Source organism: Papaver somniferum, unplaced genomic scaffold (assembly GCF_003573695.1).
Source record: "Papaver somniferum cultivar HN1 unplaced genomic scaffold, ASM357369v1 unplaced-scaffold_33, whole genome shotgun sequence".
NCBI lineage: Eukaryota > Viridiplantae > Streptophyta > Magnoliopsida > Ranunculales > Papaveraceae > Papaver > Papaver somniferum.
The window spans coordinates 483,278-501,526 of record NW_020644373.1 but is presented as its reverse complement, the minus strand read 5'-3'; the positions used below and the strand labels follow the sequence as shown (position 1 = coordinate 501,526).

The window sequence follows — 18,249 nt, the reverse complement described above, 5'->3', positions numbered from 1 at the left end:
GATTCGTAAGAGTTGCACGAGTGAAAGGTTGTTTTGGATCTATATTCTTTTTTTTGGTTTGCGACTTTATTTTTTTCCTGAGGTAATCATCTCTAATTTGACCATAATTATTAAAAAAAAATCAGATTTCTGATGTACATCATTTATCTCTATTTCTCAGATTCTTAATTTGTTTTATTTTTTTAGTTCGGTCCTCTAATTGTTCCATAGTTTATTTGGGGATTTTTCGAAAATTGTCTACCTGCCAAACAAAAAGGTTTTGTTCGTATCCTGGTACCTTCAATGCATCTATTATATTGGTTGTATAGTTTGAATTGCAGTTGCACTAGGTGTTAATTACAAAATGTTCTTTTTTCTCAGAAACCACAAACTTTTGGTGCCAAATAAAGGTCGTTGTCTTTTCAATATACCAGATATTCAAAGAAAAACCATTGGCCGGTATGTGATTTGAAAATTGTCACGATTTTCTTATGCTTCGGGAATATTTCCCATGTTGTGCTTCTGGTAATGGTTTAGAAGACGGAGTTGGTGATTTCACAGCATGTGCAGGATGTAAAGGAGGGATGCACAAGAGTGCACGATGGTAGCTTTGCATAACGAGAGTATGAGGTACATGAGTATATGAAGGTGGGTAGTGTGGGGGATGCACAAGAGTGCACGATGGTGGCTTTGAAAAACGAGAGTGCGACGTACATGAGTATACGAAGGTGGGTAGTGTGAGCGACACAAGAATACGATGGTGGCTTAGCAATGATTATAGGAAGTACAAGAGTGTATGATGATAGCTTAGCTACAGTATTGGGAGATACATGTGTATATGATATTATGATGGCTTAGTTGGAGTTGGAGTTGTAAGAGTATACTGTGTTGGTTTTTCATTTGGGGTATGTCGAGTTAACTTTTTCTTTTTTCAGTCTCTAACTTATGTTTTAAAATATAGATGTATCCCTTTAGCTATGTTGAGTCAGATGCTTACTTTCGGACATAGATTTAGAAGTTAAACCTTATGTGCCCGTAGTAATATGTGAGTTTTTCACGTTGGCCACGAATGACATATAGATTCAAATTTATGCATCAGTCGGTATTTTTTCTCAATCCAGAAACAGAAAGGTGCATTTTCTTTCTTCCTAAGCATAAGAATGGGAGAAACAATGCCAAGGTTACAACTTGGGGTACTTGGTGAACCAGAACTCGTAGTTCCATCTTTTGTTGCTATTGTAATATGCAACAAAACTTCAATGAGTAGTCCTAGATTCTCGTACGGTAAGGGTTCGATTTATTTCAATTGGAAAAGCACCTCTTCTGAAGTTAGTATCTAGGTCCGTTTTCTTACTAAAAGTAGGAAACTTTTTCTAGAAGTATGAAACAAGAGGTGTCCTTAGTAAACGTCAGGACTTTGTTGTGATACTTACTCTATTTGAGTTTCCGCTTGCAGAGGTATGCATGAACATTGCTTTAGGTGCAGCCAAAAGAAGTTTATTTTATAGAGTGAAGAGATCTGTCATTTATCGAGACTTCAAAAAAAAAATATTGCTAGGTGAGGTCAATATAACTCTATAATCACGGTTATATTAGAAAATCCAATTAAATAATTTATGGTCCTATAACTTCTAATTTATCCCATGTTTTTGAGTTGCTGCTACTAACTTACATTTTAGCCGAAAATTTTAAATTTTGCAGGGGATTGAGGTAGAAATGGCTGCTTCAAGGAGCATTTACGCATTTACCAAGGCTGCAAAGAAGGGAGGACTGAGGCCATTCAATGGTTCGATTGATATCTACGCGAAGATCATCAAATGCGATTGTGTTGGTGGGCTCTTTCTGCAACACCTATGTGTGATATGTTTTATGACCCATGGACATTCGTCAATTAATTTGTACCCATGAACAAATATCATAACTGCATTTTGTTTTGGATGTAATATTGAATTATTGGTTAAAGATAAGTCCAATCTCATGGTTGGTTCTTTTGTATTTGTTTTTAATTTTCTCAAAGTACTAGCTCATTTGCTTGCGTGAGATGGAGAGGAGTTCAAGGCTGGATATACAGATTGCATGGGATGGATGAAGACAAGGGAGAATGTGCTGATTTAGCGAGGGTAAGCAATATTAAGTTTTACTATAAAACTTTATTTACTAAATATAGATATCTCATATGCTGTAAAATACTATTGAATACTGGACAAAGTTGGATGTGCTCCTTGGAATCCACAAATTTGAGTTATAACTTGATGTTGATATACAAAATCAATCACTTTGGTCTGCAGAGTATTTAATGGATTTGTCAGACCTTATAGAACTTATACTAATGTTAAAAAAAATGACTGTAGGTGTGATATCTGTTTTGGATACGTCCTTATACTAATGTTTGTATTTCTTAAGCTTTTGTTATGACCTTTTTATTTATAATCTTATGTTCTACCACTTAATTTTCCCCATTTTTCTAATATTCAATTTCTAGATCCTTCTTTATAATTCTGTTTTGATTGTATTTGTGTGTCGTTATTGATCTTTATTGGATTACTGTTAGTGTACTGATATCTCTCTGATTTCATGTGACGCCAGATGTTTCAGACTTCATTTGAAATCACTTTCTATGAAGCCAATGAACCATAAACAAAAGAAATGCCATATGTCTACTTATATTCAGCTGGAATCACTTCCCATGCTTTGTACATACTGGTACGCTTAATATGGAAATTTGTTTTCACTGCTAAATTTGAATCGAAAGATGTATGAAGATTGAAGCATCCTATATATCCCATCCATTGTGTTATTTGTTGTCATAAGGCCAGATGCAAGTCAAGATATATTATAAGTTTCTTTGCAAGTGTAACAAATACAAAGTTTCAGTTCAAGACTATATGATTATTATACATTTAAAATTGTGTCCCAGGGAAAGGTGGTAGGGTCATTTAGGGTATAAGAAGTGAAGATACCAGTGCATATGCAATTATTCTTTGGTTTCCAAAGATATACTTGAATCTTCACTCATTTTGTTCTCTTAAAAATTATCAATCATCATGTGCATGCTTTTTGGATGGGATATAAGGTCATTTGCAATTTTGCACTAGTCTTATTAGAATGTGTTCCCTGATACAAGATGAGCTAGATATATGGATACTTCATACTTTGAAAACTTATTATGGTGCACGGTCATGCGATAGTTTTGAATCTTTACCGTATGTCTTGATACAGTTTTCTACTAGGAAACTCGCGTCTCATTGTTCAAAGCATGATTTTTTCTTATCTAAATTTCTTATTAAAAATATTATGATTGTATATTTCATGCTTTTTGCTTGCAGCCACTGTAAACACTTGATGGTAGCGTCGGATTGTGTTATGTTTTCATTCTTCAAGCTAAGGAAGAAGAGCTAATCAAGGGAGCTTCACATGAGGTTTTTTTTTATAAACATTTGGTAACGTGTTGAATTTAACACTACAATATATGAATCGAACCTACTATTAGTAACCTGCTATTAGTAAAATGTAGCAGGGTGTCAGGTATAATATCTTTTTGTTATACCCTCATGTTATTAAATCACAAACAGACCCAAGTGTAGTTGCTATCTTAGCTCAAATGGTAGAGCACATGGTATTTATCATGCAGTTGTGGGTTCGACTCCCACATATGGCATACTAATTTCAACAGTACCAGTCTATAGGTGTACATGGGCAATATATTAGATTGTTCAAGGAGTCTCGAGCCAAATTTGGGATCTAATGATGCCTTCATGTTTGCGTACTCTTTTTTGTTAATAAGACTATTAAACTTTGGTGGTATGAATTGTATGATGGATTTCTTAAAAAAATATTCAGTTAACTCCTTAAATCCTTCCAGGTACTTACCCTTTCATGCCATAAGGTGTCCAACACTGAGTAGCTATGTTGCACTATATCTTTTTATTAAAGTATCAGTTATTGCATTTTTTTTTTGTTAGTGTCAAATATTAAATGTCGCATTATACATGCTAAAACATGCATGAAGTATTTTTGGCTTTTATTTACTAGCATTTAGTGATTGACATCTTTGATATTGCAAATTCTTTTTGGTAGCTTCCCCTGCTGGTGCACCCAGTTGGATATTAAAAATGGTCACTATTAACAGAGAAGGAAGCTCATAGATCGAGGATTGGCCTCCTCTTTACGTTATCATTAGTAGCTATGTGGAACTTAATCACTTTCATAAGCCACTAAACCATATTTGTTAACGTTTATTGATGGGAAGTGGGAAGTGGGAACATAAATCTAAGCTTTATTGGTGGGAAGTGGGAATATAAATCTACTATGTATGGCAGGACGGTTATTGGCCATAAATCTTACCAGTCAATAAAATCATTATGAGAAACAATAGAGCTTTGCTTAATGCGTGTTCCAAGCTCGGGGAAGTGTCTAATATAACCTTTTTTCTGCATTAGAGGAGTATAAATGGTGCAACTGTACAACTTTCTTAATGTACATGTTCTTCTTTAAAAAATTTATCCGAACCGGAGATGTAGATTTTTTCATAATCCCATCGAATGTACTAGAAAGTCCAAAACTTCGTATAGAAGAATAGATTTGTAGTCTTTTGACTGATCAGAGTATGATAGTTTTGTGACGTATGTAAAAGTTGTCTCCTGTTATAAGCTTATGTCATCTTTAATTAAGCACAAGTCATCTTTTATTGTTTTCCTTTAAGAGGACGAATATTTTCTGTGATCGTTATCAATTTACAAGAATTAGGTCCTTTGTAACTCTTGTCTTGATGGTTCGTTATCAACGGTGGTCAATAGGATGGTGATTGATCAACCAACAACATTTGAGCTTGGCTACGATTCGAACATAGTGTTGGTAATATTAAGCCATACAGTAAACTATCTAGAATTGATATTCCATTGAGATCAAGCTTCCCTAACACTAAATTTTTTTTGTTGGTAACTTAAAATTCCATTTATGCTTTCATCATGTCCAGGTCCTTTTAAACCATACATAAAATATAATTTGATTGCTAATGAACTAGTTTGATTAGTTAAGGTATCAAAATTTCCTATCCATTAAAAATAATCATACAAATCAAAAAAATTTCGAAGATGTTTTAATGTATTTAGGCAAGAATTTTTCAAAGATATTTTAATGCAATTTAGGCAACGGGTCAATTGTTGCCGCCGGACCCGGTGCGTAGCACGGATTACATACTAGTTTTTCTTAGTTTCCAAATTCGAAACAATACAAAGTTTAATAGGACAGTACACAATAGGTATAATATCATGCTTAAAAAAAAATAATAAAAAAAAAGGTACAATATTAAAATGGAAGGAGCAGAAAGGTAGGGTTCCCCTGTTTTCTTAGATTCCAGAGCTCCAACTCAGAAGGAGATGTGCATCTTCGCATTTAGAGTACCATTTGGAGATGAGAACAAAAAAACTAACAGGTGAGCACCCATTGTAACTCGGGTGCAAGAAAAACTGGATCTATTTCCTATTCCTACTCCGTAATTTCCATTGCTTTACAGCTAAGGATTAACATTCAATATAACATCAGGTAAATAAGCATACAGGACAAATGTACAAAAGCATAAAAACCTAAAAAGAAGACTCAAAAAATTGAACATGAAAAATATTGCATTCATTACATATATCTTTGTATCTAACCATAGAAAGTCTCCACAACTGTAATCAACAGGTTCATCATATACCATCTATAAAAGTACTATCTGCAAACCGTAGTACATAGAATTATTTTCTTTCAGTGTTACTACCTCCGTATCTAAAACCAACAGATTCCTCCTCATGTTTTCTAGGCATCAAAAGCGATTATACAATAATACCTAACCACCAAACAGGTTCTGAAGCGAAATGAATCAACATATAGAATAGAACTAATATTTGAGCAATCAACCTGACCTTCTATAGATCGAATAAGCCACAGCAATGGTAGCCACAGCACTGACAACAGCAAGACCAGCATAAACCTCATTCTGTTCGAATTCACCATTCATCCATGCTGACAACCTTTCCTGACAACTGGTCTTGACACCTTCAGCTGCTTTCTTCACATTTGTGGTATATTCGACGTTTCCGTCTTTGCAACAAGATACTCCATTGGAACCTTGACAACAGCTTCCTGCATCCTTCACCATATCCCCACCTTCAGCGCTTGCTTGAGATTCCTCTTTCTCACCTTTCTCCAAGATGGTTCCGTTTGCAAAAGCTGTACCACCATTTTCCAGAAGCTTCTCTTCAGCCACTTTCTGGCTATCTTCAGTAGGGAAAGCCAACATTTGACCTCTGTAATTAAAATAGATAAGCATCCCAACAATATAAACTTTTGTAAGAATTATGACAACCGAAGGTAACAAATTTCCAGGTTTTCATAGTACAAACACACCCTATCACAAAAGATAAATGTGTATTGAAATTACAAAGCCCAAACGAAAAACACCACCAGCACTTCTTTTTGTTGTTCCTATCCTCTATGTGTACATACTCATCAAGCATAAATAATACGGGGAGGGCAGGGAGGCTTTGTTCAATTATTTAAAATGGAGGAAACAAAACATGCTATAATCCAAACCATCTCAAGCTCTACTGTTTACCTGCCACAACTGAAGTGCTATACTAATACTAATAAAGTATAAAACAAAGTTTCCTGTTTTAATTTGTCAGTATCCATAACAAAAAAAGACTTCCAAAGTTAAGACTGCCATGTAAATAATAACAACAAAGATAACTTGTTTGGATTATTTATATTTGCACCTACTTTCATATACAAGTAGTTCCAACATTAAAATCTGAACTCAGCCATAAACTACAGATAATTTATAAGGTAAAGAATATAATGCTGAACTAGGCACAAGAGTACACGAAAGTCAAACCTCCATAGCTTTTCGATGACATCTCCCTTCCCAATATGCTGATCAAGCATAGCAGGAACATCCTCAGGAGTAGCATATCCATACCTGCAAGAAAATGAAAACAACAGTTATGCATCAATAACAAGCCATTCCACAAAAAAATACTTGACTGGTAAATCGGATTAGCCATAAAACACAAATAGAAAAGCAAAATTGAATGATAAATAATTTACCAATGTCCAGTAACTTCTCCTGTTGAATTGCAACTAAAAATGATCAAGTTCCCTGCATACTTATGCCCACCAACATGGGAACATGGGCCAACAAAGACTTGATCCTTCATCCCCCTCGATTCAATCTCCTCTTTAAATTTCTCAATAAGTTCTGGCCCACAAACACCACATCTCTTGTCTCGACTACCATGCGAACACACAAACACATACGAACCCTCTAATCGTTCCACTGTTCCAGAAACCCAGTCCTTGCCATTGACCAACACATCTTCAACAAACTTATCCGCATCATTGCTTGTCAAACCCCTTCAACAAATAACACAAAAGAAAACACGCAATCTCAGAAAATGATACAATGTTAAAGACCACATACCGTTAGCCAATTTGTCACAACTTACTATAAGTCTACCTAACAATTTATGGAATAAACACAACATAAATACAACTAAACTTCAACCTGTACCAACTTCAGTTATGAACAAAATTAACTCAAATCTGATCATAGCTGGATGTTAATAATAGTCAAATCTTACACAATTTATTAAAAAAGATACCAGACTAGTTTAAATCTTATAGAGAGTTAGAGACACAAATTCTTCTATTAAACTTCAAAAGCTATATATGGTAAAAATATATGCATTAAATCTCAGACTAGACATTATTGCAAAGATAAACATAGAAATATCATTTACATGCAGAAGTCACTACTTATAACTTACTTCTACTAGATTAATCATTTCAGGAAGCACAAAAATCAAATGAAACAAAAACGATTTGAACCAAGAAAAGTTTAAAACTATACCTGTACTTGGCCATTTCAGGGAAAAGAAACACATCCCCATCAGAAGACTCAGTTCTGTAAGGTCCTTCACAAATCGTCATCCGTGTCTACCAAATCAAAATCAAAACAAAAATTAGATTAAAACACCAAAATCTAAATACAAAATTAGATCAAAACATCACAAATCTTCATCCGAGTCTGCACAAACCTTGATAGTAGTCTTTTCAGCATGAGACTTCAAAGCAGCGGCTAAAAATCCAGGAAGCGAATCTTTGTCAGCTTTTTCAATAATCGGTTCCCAGTTTTCAACATTCTTATAAACAAGAAACATATGGCGATGATAAGGATCTACTGTATTTGAAAGATTGAGACTAAACGTCTCAGGTCTCTGAAATCCAAACTCTTCCGCTTCAGTTTTCTTTAAAGATTCAACAACATCATCCACAACAGTGCTGCTTCCGTTGTTGTTGATTTCTTCAGCAGAAGGTACAGAAAGTGGATCAATAGTTGATGATGAAATATCTTCAGCGTTGATTTCAGTAGCCATGGCTGAAGTTAGGGTTGTTAGAAATGGGGAAGAAGAAGAACAAATCGCTCTGAAATGAGTTGTAAATGTAGTGATAAATTTTGACATTCTTTAATTGTGAGGGGTAAAGTAAACTTTATACATACAGAGAGAGGAAATGACAAATGGGGAAAAAGGAATGGCCCGATATGGCCCGAGAAAATTTTGGGTGCTGAGGTGGAGAATATCTGTGGTGGGTGCGTATTGCGCTTCGGAATCTGAGATGATGCCTCGGAGAATGTTACACATATCGAGGAGGAAAATATCTTTCTTTTTGGCTGGATTTTTTTTTCTTTTATTTTGAAGGGAAAAAGGGATTTTTAAAAGCCTTTTTTTGAAGGGAAAAAGACTTTTAGAAAACCCTAGAACCTTTATTAAACAAATAGCTCAATCAAGCTGCGGTTTGAAGTGATACAAAGAGGAGGAGAAGTGGCATTCCACCATCCCTCAAAATTATTATGCATAGCATATTGAGAAAGATTATGTGCTAACTCACTTACATGTTTCCTGACATACTGAAAGTGAATACTATCAAAATGAGTTATTGAATCCTTGATTTTCATAACCAACGAGTAGATACTCTATGGGATATCTTTGTTATCACCCAGAATTGTTGCTGTTACATTTGAAGCGTCTCCCTCTATTATAACTCTTGTTAGATGAAGTTTTTTGGCTAACTCCACTCCCAGCAACACGGCTTTAGTTTCAGCAATCATTGGCGAGGTCGCATCAAACAGAGAAGTACCACAACCCTGATAGCAACTAGAACTATCATGCGCAATAGCCCCAGCAACACCTTTATTAGGGATGAAAGTTGCATCAACATTAATCTTCGTACATAGAGGAGGAGGTGGTACCCAAGTATGAGAACAAATTTCAGGGACTTGCGTATTAAAATCATCATTTTTCACAGCGATACAATTCATGAAGTCCATATCTGCCATCTTTAGAACTTTTCCCAGGGATAGAGAAATTCCCGAGAAAACTAAGTCATTCCTTGCCTTCCATATGTTCCATAAGATACAGAGACCCAATTCAAACTTCTCCTTCTCTTCATCATACATCCATTCACTAAAAAGATCTTTAAGATCTTTTGTTCTTTTTAAGCATTGGTTGGACTTGTTGAGAAAGAAAATGAGTTTTGAGAAGGAGAAATGCATGCAAATTTAAACCTCATAGGCGGTTAGTAGTGGACTCAGTGATTCAACGGTTCTCCTTGGTTGATTTGTTAGGCCGAATGTAGTCAAAATTGGATTTCAGTGAATATTAGCTAGGACCGAGACACTATATTTCGATGAATATCGGCGAATCTCAACCAATATTGATGAAATATAGGTAATATCGGCATCTCGATAAACACTGAAATTAATATTATCGGCGGTATCTCGGCTATCTCGTCCAAAATTAACCACATTGGTTAGGCTCAACCAAATTTGTGATACCTCCAAAATTTGTGATACCATGGAGGGCATCTGCGGTAGGTGCGTGTTAAGCTTACGCTTCGAGATAATTACATCTGGACAGAGGTTCCGTATTGAGGAGGATTTATCTTTTTGTTTTGGCTAGAAGTTGAGAAAGAAAATGAGCTGGAGATGAGATTGAAACTTAGGTTCAATTACTTCTTTTTTTGTTTTTTTAAGCATGGTTTATTTACTCAGTCATTCATCGTTTTTTATGTTGTTGAATTATGGATGATTTTTCTCTTTTCTTTTATAGGAAATACCAATTAGAGCAAATCTTATGGTGAAAGAGCTCAATCTTCCATCTTCCACTCCACCTCAGCATTTGAAATTGTGGATGGAAGTGCAAGTGTAGTGGTGGAATAGTAGAAACGCTATTCAAAATAGCGTTTTACGCTGATAAGAATAGTGTTTTACGCTATTAAGATTAAGGTTTTTTTCTCAGCCATTAGATTTTCAACGGCTCGTTTTAAATCTACGCATAAAAAAAGCGCTTTACGTTATTAAGATTAGCGTTGGGCGCTATTTTTATTGGTATTTTTCGTCTTCTAACACGCTATTCTGAATAGTGTTTTACGCTAATCTGATTAGCGCTTCCATGGATTCCACGGACTATCCCACGAAATCATGAAACAGGGCTTGGAAAAACTGTGGAAGACCCCAACTTGGAAGCCACTAGACTTGACATTCTCCAAATTTTCCACATTTGGAATAGGTTGCATTCCACCATAAGACTTGCTCTTAGTCCTAGCAATAATATATTAGAGTTAGTTTGGTCCAGTTGACCCAGTCAACTGTCTGTTTGGTTCTTTTAAAAAATATATATTGTTGTTTGGTCATAAAAATTATTGTTTGGTCCTGGGGTGGACAATACTCACGCGGGATGACGTCATGGATGATATAATTTTCGTTTTGTAGTGGCAGAAGTACTCTCTTTTTACTTTTTTCTCTCTACTAATAAAAATAAATTAATAAAACTTACAACTGAAATATCTTTTAAATCATATGTCCAAAAATGATAAATTTTATATATTTAGGAAGCCCTCGACGATAGCTTTCCAACGAGTACCATTGTTGCTATATTTCAGAGCTTTTAATTTTTACCTCATCCTTTAGCTAAAAATTAACTATTATACAAGTTCATTCTACAAAATGAACTACTTTAATGAACTATCATACTAGCTACTTAGGATTAAGCAACATTCGAGTTCATTCTACAAAATGAACTGGAATAATAATGAACTATTAATACAAGTTCATTTTACCATGTGAAATACCATTAGAAGTTAATTCTACAATATGAACACCTATGAAGAATTCATTCTACGATATGAACTACCATTTATGAGTTCATTCTATGATATGAACTACCATAATGAACACCTATTACGAGTTCATTTTCCAATATAAACTACCATACTAGAGTCCACTCTATATAATAAACTTCTAGAATGAACAATCATTGCGAGTTCATCCTACATAATGAACTATCATTGCCAAAAATGAACCGCAATTACAGAGTTCATTCTAGATATCGAACTACCATAACTAGTTTATTATTCATAGATAATAAATTATCATTACCATTATATAATAAACTTCAATTACAAGTTCATTCTAGAAAATGAACTAGCATTGCAGATTTATTTTCAAACAAAACATAAAAACAAATAGTCAGTAATTAATCATTGCATGTATCAAGCCCTATCCAATAGAATACCCAACAATAATCCCCGACAAATGACAAAAATCTTGCTTATTACACTATTATGGAAGTATTAGTGAATTCAATAGGTGCAAAACTGATCGGTAGTGGTAGAACCCAAAACAAATTAAAGCCTTGATAATAGTGGTTTAACATCTAGTATCGTCATCCACCCATACGCAACACAAGAATACTCTATGAAAATGTTCAAATATAAAACTTCTGAGCCGAAACATAATTAGTCAGTCCCCAAAACCAGTACAACTGTTAGAGTACTACTTGGTCGAACTCGCATGCATTGCTATCTCAAGCATGTTTGTCAATGTTAGCGATCAAAACTATAAGTCTTGATTTCTAATCTACTTATAGATGTCTCGGACTTGAACATAGATTGTGTAGTTGAGACTTAGACTTCACGGCGTTCATCATTTGAAGACGAAAAACTACTAAAGAGAGCTTGTGGAACTTCATCAACAAAAGGTATGTGGAGACTGAAACTCATCTATCACTTGGAAAGTCTGTTTCTACTCTATCTCCTATATTGAGACGTAAGTCGTGTTACGATATAGTTTTCTACTATAAACATTTGAGATTTCGAGCTGAGTTTAACTCGCTTACATATTTCTCGAAATATGTGTTGGAAAGCTTTCGCTTCGACCAAGTTCATCTTATATTCTTGACACCAGTCAAAAGATGATCATGTGAAAATTGTCGAGTAACATCTTACATTGTTTGTGTGATATAATCATTTGGTGTAGACTTGGAATATTTCGTTATGATTATTTCAATAACTTGAAAATTGCTTTGATGCTAATAGTGTGTGAAAACGGTTATTGTCATCCTCTAAAGAAATATTTCAATGATTGAAATAAGAGTTTAGAACACTTAACCAGTATTGGATATGACATGTTGTGTACTCTTGCACATATGTAATCCATGTCCGGGAACCATAGTGTGCGTACCCGTACGCGTACCTGTTGGCTTGAGAAATCCGGGAACCTAAGTATGCGCACCCGTTCGCGTACTGGCGTAAGGTTCATGTCCGAATATTTCTGCTGGGATTGGAACGCGTACCCGTTTGTGTAATGGCGAAAACCAATCTTGGTCTGAGTATTCAAGTATGCGTACCCGTTTGCATACTTGAAGGTTAAAGTTCTAAAATCGGTTGTGTTCATGAACTTAAAACATTTATATAATAAGGAATGCAATCTTTGCAAACCGTGGCTATAATGTTCATGAATTGATTCGAGGAATAAAGCCGATTTTTCTTCAATTGTGTTCTTGTATACTTCTATGAGAATATAACAATTGAACGACTCTTTAACTAGTTTCATTTGAGTCATTTGAACTAGTTATGGTTAAGATGAACAAGGTTGATATGAGAGTGATCATATGGCTAACCTCGGTTAACTATTGTTGAGCCAACATGGTGTACACGTTTAGGTACGGTTACATAAACCTAAATGAGGGTACATTTCATTTGTGTGTAATAATCTAAGTTCGATCTAACGGTTGAAAGATATTAGCTTGGTTGAATCAGGTTTTTCATCTAACGGTGAATATTGAATGGTTTGTTACCAAAGTAACTTAGATTACAAACCCTGATTTGAAAACTATATAAAGGAGAACTCTAGCAACTGGGAAACCTAATCCCCACACTTCTATGTGATACTAGTTGTATAAGCTAGAGTCGATTCTCCTTTGACCTAAGGTTTCTCACGAGACCTTGTAGGTTAACGACTTAAAGACTTCATTGGGATTGTGAAGCCAGACCCAACTATTTTCTCTGCAGTTGCGTGATCTGATCTTGTTGTTTCTATAGTGATTGAGTGCAATTGTAAGATCGGATTGATATTAATATCTCCGATAGGCAAGTTAGAAATGTAATCACAAACACCTTCGTCTCATCGTTTGTGATTCCACAATATCTTGTTTCGTTAATCGAATAAGATTATTATGAGGTGATTGATAATACTAGGCTGTTCTTCGGGAATATAAGACCGGTTTATCAATTGGTTCTTGTTCACCTTGATTTATCAAAAGACGGAAAAAACTCATAGGTATTTCTTTGGGAAACAGATTTATGTATTCCAATAGACTTTTCTGTGTGACACATATTTGTTTATCAAGTCTTCGACTTTGGGTCGTTGCAACTCTTGGTTGTGGGTGAGATCAGCTAAGGGAATCAAGTGCGTAGTATCCTGCTGGTATCAGAGACGTAAGGAACGCAACTAGACCTTGAATCAGTGTGAGATTTATTAGGGTTCAACTACAGTCCAGTCTGAAGTTCATTGGTAGTAGGCTAGTGTCTGTAGCGGCTTAATACAGTGCGGTGTTCAAAACTAGACTAGGTCCCGGGGTTTTTCTGCATTTGCGGTTTTCCTCGTTAACAAAATTTTGGTGTCTGTGTTATTTCTTTTCCGTATTATATTTTGTTATATAATTGAAATATCACAGGTTGTGCGTTGTATCAATCAATTAGGAAATCTAACTTTTGGTTGTTGATTGAAATTGATTGATCCTTGAACATTGGTCTTTGGTATCGTTCAAGTTACTATCTTATATTCTATCGGGCTCACAAATTTCTATTTGGTGATTGCAGATTGAATTGAGAGATAGAGATATAAACTCTTGTGTATACTTTTCCGTAGATTGAATCTGACTGTCTAGTTGATTCTCTGGAAAGTATATTGGAGTAAGTCCTCTCAGATTGCCAAACGAATTATTGGGTGTGGTTGTTGTACCCCGCATTTTTAACAACCAAAACAAACGAATCTAATTTTATCAAAATATTTTTTCTAATATTTAACATCCTCTCATACTTTTCTTGACCCACATCTCTTGGTTTTAAGTGATAATAATACAAAAATATCGACCATTGGATTGTAAAATCTCTTGAACTTCGATGTTGTAGTCACAAAATCCAGGGTGTTTACAATATCTTTTACTTCATAGGTGGAAGTGGTGGTGATGATGGAGGAGCTGAAGATGTTGTTGGACTGTTTAAGATGGGAGAAAATAGATTTGAATGGAAAGAGATATAGAGAAGACGGAAGAGGATGGTTATTTTAGTCTTTTAGGTAATTAACGACCAAATAGAGTTTCTTGATTTGTCGCAGGACCAAACAGATCTAAAAATGACCATAAATGGACCAAACTAATATTTCCCCCTTTTTTTCTCTTTTCTATATTGTGATAGTTTTTTCAATTTTTTGGCTGATCACGGTGTACACGTTTTTTCATATTTAACTAACAAACGATTACCATAAAGTAGATATGAGATGGGTTTAATGACCATCGAAAAGATGTGTCTTTCCGCAAGAAAAAAAAATTGTTCTTAAATTGTAAGCTAGCAGATTCCTTGGACGGAGTGAAATTCGTCACGCAGGTGTATTTTCCAAATGGGACTGCTGTCATGTGTGCTAAAAATTTGATGGGACTTTATGCTTCGATCATGATGTGCAGCGATCAATATCAGATATTTATTTTGGGATAAACTGATTTAATCAAGCAGTTAAACTTGATTAAGTAAGATTCATTTGGTCTCGGCATTGACCACACATCCCCTCAAGCTTCAATAACAAGATTCATTTACACCGATTTAAACTTTAATATCCCGGCTAATTATTGGCCTATGACTTTTATTTGCGTCATCTTAAAATTTTGTTCTCAGCCTGGCGTCTGATTTTTTTTTATATTTTTTTTTGATAAGTCAAAAATTTGTATTAATAGATAACAAAATTTAAAAAAAATAATTTACAAGAAAAGAGGTCATATCAACCCCAAAAACTTGTAAACTATTTAAAATGAAAATAAGCAACATTTGGGTATTCAACTGAATTTAGAAAAGGTGGTCTTCCATTAAAATGCATTCCCACTTCATTAGCTAGAAAACATCCATGCTTAGCCATTTTATCTGCTGAAAAATTCGCCTCCCTAAAGGTGTGAATGAACCTTATAGACATATAATGTCTACAAATCACCATCCATCTATTCTTTGCAAACCAAGGAATAAAATTATTTTTGAAATCTTCTACCGCGCATAAGAATCTGACCGCACACAAATACGTTCAAAACCCCATTGCGTAGCCCACTCCAAACCAACAAGAATGCCATATAACTCTGCCAAGTAAATCGTCGTAACACCAAGTATGATACTCATAGCTCCAAGCACTGAACATTGCGCGTCTCTAGCCACCACCCCAATACCAGCAATTCCTGGATTTCCTCTCGTCACACCATCACAACATAATTTTAGTTCATTAACATCAGGTGGATGCCAAAAAACACTCCACTGGTTGCTGCCAATTAACACTCCTGTGTTAAACACAGAAATAATTCAAAAAAATAATATCCCCAGCGCAATTCTTCGTATACCCTTGAGCCGAATAGAATAGTCCTGAATCAACTTCAAAACTCGTTTATAAAACACACTCCAATTAGGCTTCTTATGCTCAAAAACCCACTTGTTCCGCAACTGCAACAGTTCAGACTTTAACACCAGATTGGCGACAAGCCACAGATCACGGACCATTGGACTCCTGCCTTTGGCTGCTTTATGAGAAACAACAAGATTAGCATTAGGCTGCAAGTTAAAAATATCAGAAAGCCAATTACAGGCTCTTGCTGCAAAGCTGCACTCATACAACACATGAACCAGCGTTTCTTCATCAATTCCGCACATGCAGCACTTATTAGTAAGTTGAATTTTGAATCTGCTCTTGATTAAATCATACGTAGCACAAACACTACGGATGAATTCCCAATTAAAACATAATTTTCCTTTATTAAATCCTAACAACTAAAACTCTAATTTTTTTCGATTCTTCTTCTCCTTTTATCCTTTTTTTTTTCATTTTCAAAGAAAAAAAATCGTCGATTTTTGACGATCCAAAAAATGATTAATCATTTTTTATTCTTTTACATAACGAATTATCCACGAACGAAGCAACCGAAATTACTAGTGAGAATAATCCAGGCATTGTTCAAACGATTAGAAATAAACCATCGAAGAAGAAAACGGTTGCGTAAGATGATCAAAGTCTTAGCGCAATACAAGATGAAATGGCTTTAATCAGATACTTTTATGTCAACCCAATATTCTAAATTAGGTTTTAACAATTCTCTTCAACCTGTATTTGTGATTTTGTCGTACAATCGGTTTATATGGAAAATCGTATAAACCGATCCGTATGAGTAAAAATATCATTTTTTATGTATGTGTTTTAGGCTAAAACCGGATTATGTGAATGCTAGTATCCACCGATTGTATAAATACAATTTTTATATGATTGTACAAGGTCAAAATTGGTCTATGTACACATATAGTATTTGTACCATTTGACCAAAAAGGTTGTTGCTAAGCTAAACCTCAACGTGAAGGAGATAAAGCTACTGTTAAAAAAAAAACATCGAAAGGATTTTTATTTTCTCTAAAATTAACAAGTAATTTAATTCTTAATTCTTTCTTCTTCTTTTTTTCCGCTTAAGAATTGAAGACAAAGAACTTAGAATACCATAAACTAAGTATTCTCATAGGTGGGGTTTTTATTTTTATTAGTTTATTGAATAATCATATCGGTTTTGAATTTCGGTAAAATGATGCATCACTTTGTATTGGTTGTGAAAATGCCTTATGTTTGAATACTCAATAGATTATTTCTTGCACATATATGCCATAAGGATGCCAATATGACCATGGTATCAAAACTGTTCGTGGCGTGCCTTGAGACATGAGAGGAAATGCCGATTTGTGACGCAAAATGTTTATTGAAACCTTGAATCTGAATATAGAATGTCTTTTATAAAAAAAATTCAAGTACCTTCATTACCATCTTTGTCCCAAGGAGGTGCCACCCTAAGTTTCCTTCATGTTCTAGGACGATATGCAGCATTCAGTACCAACTTTAAAGATGTTAAAGCATTGAAGCTTAACCTGAGGCATTCGATTGTAAGGGTCAACAAAAGTACTCGTCTACTTTAATCAAATCACACAACCCTGTCACCCAACCAATGTTTAAAAATTAGAATTCCAAATATTTTATTGGAAATTTCAAATATTAGCTCCTAAAAATTCTAGAAATTGATTTATTTAATCAAAAGTGACTATGACTAATATGACAGTCCAATATAATGCCCCAATATTACTTTTCATAATAAAGTTCCCAAGGGAAAAATATACACATCCAAATAAATTAAGTTCCTAATGGAAAAATATATATACCCAAGGGTGAAGCCGCGAAAGTATATATATCCATAAATAAATAAATTGTTCGGTGTAATTAATTTTTCAGAACATGCATTAATATGTTATGCGTGGTTCAAGGGTAATGGTGGATGCTTGGTGACTATGCAAATAGTTTTTTATCGACAATTGTGTCTTCTATTTATTTCATGAAAATCGAGTACAAGGATGGTTTCAGTGGTTTGAATATGGACAATGTTGAGCATCAATGATTAATGCTTGAGGATATGTCTATGCCCTTGGAACTAGGTGCCCATGGTATCAAGTTGGGGAAAATGTGTATGACTTGCCGAGACGATATTTAATCGAGAAATTTGGTTGTCGTACCCGGGATCTTAGAGAACGAGAAAGTTGCTTAGTGAAATCAATAATTTTTTTCACATATTTTTAACTTAATTTTGACCAAATTTGTCAATTTTTGTAAGA

The 18,249-nt window shown here is 34.7% G+C and overlaps 2 protein-coding genes across 2 annotated transcripts; both read right to left on the bottom strand.

Annotated features, from left to right (window-relative positions):
• Positions 1-5,565: 5,565 nt before the first annotated feature.
• LOC113342042 lies at positions 5,566-8,484 on the bottom strand. Its single transcript, XM_026586707.1, has 5 exons — positions 8,058-8,484; positions 7,871-7,956; positions 7,069-7,374; positions 6,857-6,940; positions 5,566-6,269 (listed from the first exon to the last, which is right to left on the bottom strand). Exons 1-5 carry the CDS (start codon positions 8,481-8,483, stop codon positions 5,876-5,878), a joined length of 1,296 nt encoding a protein of 431 aa, XP_026442492.1. The 5' UTR covers position 8,484; the 3' UTR covers positions 5,566-5,875.
• A 511-nt stretch (positions 8,485-8,995) lies between these two features.
• Positions 8,996-9,478, bottom strand: LOC113341996. Its single transcript, XM_026586668.1, has one exon. It carries the CDS (start codon positions 9,476-9,478, stop codon positions 8,996-8,998), a length of 483 nt encoding a protein of 160 aa, XP_026442453.1.
• Between the last annotated feature and the right edge of the window lie 8,771 nt (positions 9,479-18,249).